A 6,482-nucleotide genomic window follows, 5' to 3' on the forward strand; every position below is an offset into this window, starting at 1 on the left:
ATTTTCTTGAACCCTTTAGTAACCAATCTAGCGTTATACTTAGGCTCAGGATCACCTAGGATATACTTTTTTTGTGCACCCATTTGCATGGCAATTCTTGTTTACCCGCAAGTAACTCTGTCAAATCCCAAGTTTCATTGGCTAAGATTGAGCTATACTCAGATTTCATATCCTCTTTTCACTTCATGCTATCATTCATTTGAATGGCCTCTTTGTAGCAAGTGGGTTCACCGCAATCAGTGACTAGCAAGTAGTCTAATCCTGGCTCAAGATGCTCAGTTGCACGAGATGTACGAGTAGATCTTCAAAGTTCTTAACTACTGGAGCCCACTCTGATCTCTGGAGCAACATGTGTGTGTGTGTGTGTGTGTACTAGTGGAAGGTGCATCATTAGAACGTCCAACGTTTTGTGTAGTATGTGGTGAGGAAACATCCTCAAACTGTACTTTGCGATACTCAATGTCTTTCATTGTGTTCTATGCATGTTAGACTCCTTAAATATCACATGTGAGCGCATATAGCCTTCTTCGATTCTAGGTTCCTGAGAGGATATCCCATCTATCCGTCTACAACATATCCAATGAAGATACACTTGTGTGATATGGGGTCCATCATTTTTCTAAACGCTTTTGGCACATGTGAGAATTCCTTACACCCAAATACATGTAATGTATCATATTGGGCTCTTTGCCCCTTCACATCTCCTACTAAATATTGTAATTTAGTGGTGTACTAGGTGATCGATTGAACAAATAAGCAGTCCTCGCGTAACAACTTCTCCCAAAATTCTTGAGGAAGGTTGGTCATAGATGGCAGCATAGAAGTGACCCGTTCTTAAATGGCTCTATTCACCCTCTTAGCGCCACACCGTTTTGGGTGGGTGTGTAAGGCATCATATACAGTCTTATAATGCCTCTTTTATTGCAAAAGTCCTTGAACTCCGAGGAGATGTACTTTCCTCCATAGTCATTGGGCAAAGCTTTAAGCTTAAGCTTCTTCATCAAGAAACATTGTTCGAGGCGTTGTTGCCATCCCATGCTGCACATAGAGCATCCCCATAGTCTTTGGCATTGTTCATATCCATTATGGTAAAGTAAATGGATTCACCAAGGTACAAGCGAATGTTTTCCATAGCACACTCATTCAAGTCTTCCCATTTTTCATCAATATACACATTCTCTCTTCTTTCGTGCAAGGGTTCTATCAAGTCTTTTCTCATCAAAACATCTTGCATACGGTGCCACCAAATAGCAAAGTTTGTGCCATCAAAGTTTTTGATGTAGTACTCTTCTCTTTCAGAAACACTACTCGCAGCCATGACTCAATCGAATGTAGCCAAAAACTTTATGGAGAATTATCAGCTTCCAAGCTCCTAATCCCTTGCTCAACTGGGAGGACTGCATGCACAGATAGGAGCGGGGATCGGGGTTTGCCTCCTCCTGGGCTCTGATACCACTTGTGGAGATTGGCTATGGAGTGCAAGAGAGGGAAGCGGAGAAGGGGAAGGGGGTGAGCATACACATTTGGTTTTGGTGGAGCTCTAGAGAGTGTAAACTCTATATTCTCCTTATTGTTCTATATAACCAAACAATGGAGTAAAGATGGGCCGGCGCTCGGTCTCACGAGGCTTGAAACCTAACAGTGACGAGAGAGAGAGAGAGAGAGAGAGAGAGAGAGAGAGAGAGAGAGAGAGAGAGAGAGCTCATGTTTATGAGAGAGAATGCAATGGGAGAATGTGAAAAATCTGGTTTTTCTTGCAGGGGGAGGGCTGAAAAGTGCTTCCTTCAATGACTTCAAAGTGAGAGAGAGTGGTTTCAATGTAAGAGACAGAGGACAAGGGTGAAAGCAATGCTTGTGGTTCAATGTGTCATACTTGTAGTGTGAGTTTGAGTTCATATCTTCCATGCCAAGATGTGTATGTGTCTGTGTACCAATGTTTCCATGTCACGATGAGTGCATGTGTGTGTGTATGCATATTTGGTATGTGTGTACGTTTCTTTAGGCATGTGTGTCTCTAGACTGACCATGTATATAGACGTTGTCTCCATTTGTTGATTGATATTGATCTGTCATTAATGATGTAACATGGTGTCGCCTTCATGCTATTGATATTTCATTTTGATGCTCATGCCATGCATTAATGCTGTTTCCATGGTTTTGATTTCACCTTTGCATGTTGATGTGTGTGTGTGTGTGTGTGTGTGTGTGTGTGTGTGTGTGAGAGAGAGAGAGAGAGAGAGAGAGAGAGAGAGAGAGAGAGAGAGAGAGAGAGGTGATTGGCAGGGTTTTAAGGGTCTTTGTGAAAGACAATATAGAAAGCTTTGATGGATGTGCAAGCACTGATACTTTGTGCAAGCACTAATAAAGTATCAACGTGCCTGTGTCCACGCCTACTCATGTAGCTATTACCATGGAACTAGTCTAGAGCATATTCTTTGCCTCTCACTTCTTGGGGCACACACTCAAAGTAATGAAACCATCATATCAAATGTGTTCAAGGGGTATTGCAAAAATCTCTTGTTGATGAATTTTACACTCCCTTCTCCTATTCTATGTGCAATTTTTTGTAACGCCTCAAGTGATATCCCTCTACAAGTAAGAATGTAACCTTTGGAGTTCAAGATATCCTTCTGCTAAACCCACATAACAAGCACATACATTATAAGCGACATGGGCCTAGCTCACATCTCTCCGACTTAATGTAACAGCTCAATATGTTTCACTGTTGAAGGTAACGCCAACATGTTCATTAAAAACAATTCTAATGGCCTAATCTTCCCACTTTATTTTGAAGCGATTTCAATTTTGGCAAATATATCTAGTTCATGAACTATGCGAGACCTTACAATAATACAGTTTTCGATTCCCCATGTCACTCATGGGCACTAACTTATGATGCTTGTTTGATACCGATAAAGAAGTTAATATAGAAACAGGAGCGCAGAGACTTGGACTTGAGCGCAGAGACTTGCTCGAGAGAGAGAGAGAGAGAGAGAGAGAGAGAGAGAGAGAGAGAGAGAGAAAAGCTTAGCTTTCTTTGATATTAACAAATTTGTGATATGGAAGTACAAGGGCCGAAGTTAAGAGGGGGCAAAGTTAGGACAGTCACGTTGCAGGTGGCCAATTGCGCCACAAGCGTAGCAGGCACGGAGATAGGGGGCAGGGCCAGCGCCTCCACGGCCGCGCCCGCGGCCAGCAGGCGCTGGGTAGAATGGCGCAGAGCGGCAGTCGCGAGACATGTGACCCACCAACCCACAGTTGTAGCAGACACCACCAAAGCGTGGAAAACGAATGGTGGAGGCGGAGGCGGCAGCTGCAGATGCAGGAGCGGCGGCAGAGGTGGCAGAAACGCCCCTGCCTCTTCCCCCCCTCGACCCATACCTCGCTGCCCCCTGCACGTACACCCCTTTGGGCCCCTTCACCTCCACTGCCCTCCACCTCCCGTCGTCCCCCTCCTCTGCTACGTACTCCACTTCCTCCCCCTGCTGCAGGGACCTGAACCCCTGCGCGTAAATTGCAGTCTGATGCACAAACACATCCTCTGTGCTGATGCTGCCATCCTCTGGCGTTACAAACCCATACCCCTTTGAGCTGTTGAACCACTTCACCTTACCCTTCCTCTTTGGCTGATCGAAGCTTGGTGCGGCCTCCCCGGCACCACCCTCTGGCTCCGCCGATGCTGCTGCTTCTGCAGCAGTACTCAATTGCTTATCCATGGAAAAGTACCCCTGATATCAACCCTCCCTGTTCCTTGTACGCAACCTGATCAGGTGCGCATTGCCGCGGGCATCCGCCCCGATCAGACACCTGGAGCTGCAGCCTGTCCGATCAGGCCCCGGCCCATGCGAGGCAACCCTGCTAGTGCGGTTTCCCTGCACCACTTTTGAAAGCCTGGCAGCATACATGCATGCAAGCAAGAGGCTGTTTCTATGCAGCCCCCATGCTAGTGATCAGTGAATCATCGCCATAGCTTCCCACTCTCTATCATAACCGAGTGAGCTTATCTGCACTCATATAATAAACACAGCTCTCTCTCTCTCTCTCTCTCTCTCTCTCTAGCACACACACACACAGCTTCTCTCTTCTCTCTCTATCGCACAGAAATGCTTTTCTATAGATAAAGCACGGATGGCCACCTATCCATTGCCCGCGATCATCCTTTCTCAACATGAAGCTTGTCCACATGTACGCAGGCCAGCGTCCATCATTCCTTCTCTCTCCTCCCCTTTCAACGGCCTGGATCCCTCCATCTCCCTTAACGACTTTCCAACTGAAAAGCCATCCAATCATATTCCCCACTTCCACCTCGGTAGCCTTATCCACAATTCTGAGGCACCATAATACAATCAACAATTCCTTCACCTTTTAACTGTGAGGATATCCATGGGAATAACTTATACACCTTTACTCTTACTTCTTTTATATTCTAGCCGTTCCTTATGGCTAGAGCCATTGCTAGTGCATTGTTTTGATCTTCACCCTTATGGTTAGATCCATTGCTAGTGCATTGTTTTGATATTTTTTACAAGAGTTTGGCCCTATGTATGGGAAAGGTTACACGTTTCTTTTTAAGGTTGCTTTCACACCTATGCTCTACCTCTCACCTCTCTTTATATGCACCAATATATCACGTGATCACAGCTACAAATAGGGCATCGATCTCAATACACGCTACCTTAGGAGCATGCACATAATTTCCCTATTGGCAACTAGCTCAACACCAAATCTAATCGACTTTTGAATGATTGTCCTCGACTGCCCAAATATGGCGCAATTTCTCTCCACCAGTCACGATTGAAGACTTACGAGCTTTCATATGTTTTTCGAAATGACGTCACTCATTCTGACTATGTCCCCATTTTAAAATGGACCGCCATGTTATAGACAAGGCTTCATTTTAAAATGGCTATGTGTAACCCTCCTAAGAGTGGTTATGCAAAGTGCATCTCTTCCTCTCTCTCTCTCTCTCTCTCTCTCTCTCTCTCTCTCGTAGTGTTGCTCGTCTTTTTGGCCCCTTGTTACCTTTCTTCACTTTTATAACTTTAACTACTGTAAAGGTTGTTTATTACCTTTCACCTTTATGTGTGTTTATGATTGTTGGATCTACCCACACCCTTAGATTCAAAGCCCCAAAGTACTTTTCAATATCCTTCTTCACATAACTTAGGGAACTATAGTAGAAAGCAGACTATGGATAAAGTGTTACAAAAAGCTATACAAAAGCCTAGTAGGCTGGTTATAAGGGCAAGCGATATAAAAGGCTAGTAGGATAGTTATAGGGCAAGCAATACTCACAGTTAATAGTGCATTTTCTCACACAGTCAAAAGGGGAGCTCGATGATGCTTCACCCCCTAAATGCATTCTTGTAGACGACCTTGAAAGGCTATACCTTCCTCTTCTTTGGCTTCATGATCAAAAGGTTTCTCCTCTGCTCGATCTAGTAGTGTTCTAGGGCCCTAATCACCTCATCAATTCTAGAATCTCCATCAAATGTCAAGCATAAGGTCAGAGACGCCAAAGAGTGTGAAGACCCATGCTCCACCCATCCATTCTCTTCTCTATCTTATAGGCAACCCCCGTGTTGGTCCCTACCTAGCCCTTCACCTCACATTACTCCCCCTTGGAGAAGTGTTCTCAAAAACAAAAGTGGGACATTTCTTCTGAAGAAAGCTATTGTTTTCCTAACTGGCACCTTATTTGGGTCAGTCCTTCCACTTGACTAATACTTGGTGACGTACATGATCAAAAGTTCATAAATCATTATAGTAAAAAATCTGCTTGGGCTCATGCCGCTTGGTTGGATGTTAAATAAAATCGACCGAAACTTGATGATCAATTACAGTGACTAAACCTAGTCATAACATGCTTTGCACTATTATAAGTGAACTCCAAAATAGAGAGATACTCTTCCCAATCAGATTTTTTCTTTCTAAACGCTCTTAGCATATCCATTAGCACTTGATTAACCCATTCAGTCTACCCATCCATTTCTAGGTGATATGCAGTACTAATATTGTGTTGTGTTCTCAACCGTTTAAATACAACCTTCCAAAAAATGACTAGTAGACTTGGGATCATGGTCGCTCGCAATGTTGTTGGAAAATCCATATAACCTATACACAATAAGAGGAAAACTCCAGAACTGCCACAATATTGCCGTGGTTCAACAAAGAAAATGGAGAGAGAATTTTTTGTGTGTGCGGTAATAGAGGTGATAACGAACATGATAATGGTTTATTAGTAATGTGCACAATAATAACAACAAAAATAAATACGCAACTATTGACGCGCCTATTACCATGCATATTACCACCATACGGCTTTTTAAAAATAAAGATGGGCCACCTAAAATTGGGTGGCTCAAATGAGCCTCTTCATTTTTTACTTGCATAAAACATATAAAATATCAATTATGTTTTGAAAAACATAAAAATAATAATAAAAAACTTTCAAATTACAAGTCCTACCTTACTTTTATAAA

General features: G+C 43.4%; 1 protein-coding gene across 1 annotated transcript; it reads right to left on the reverse strand.

Moving 5' to 3' along the window:
• Positions 1-3,016: 3,016 nt before the first annotated feature.
• LOC147419470 (cold shock protein 2-like) lies at positions 3,017-4,095 on the reverse strand. Its single transcript, XM_086506152.1, has one exon. The coding sequence runs from the start codon at positions 3,714-3,716 to the stop codon at positions 3,081-3,083; it is 636 nt and encodes a 211-aa protein (XP_086362278.1). The 5' UTR covers positions 3,717-4,095; the 3' UTR covers positions 3,017-3,080.
• Positions 4,096-6,482: the final 2,387 nt, after the last annotated feature.

Source organism: Adiantum capillus-veneris, chromosome 29 (genome assembly GCF_014529385.1).
Source record: "Adiantum capillus-veneris isolate H3 chromosome 29, ASM1452938v2, whole genome shotgun sequence".
Lineage (NCBI taxonomy): Eukaryota > Viridiplantae > Streptophyta > Polypodiopsida > Polypodiales > Pteridaceae > Adiantum > Adiantum capillus-veneris.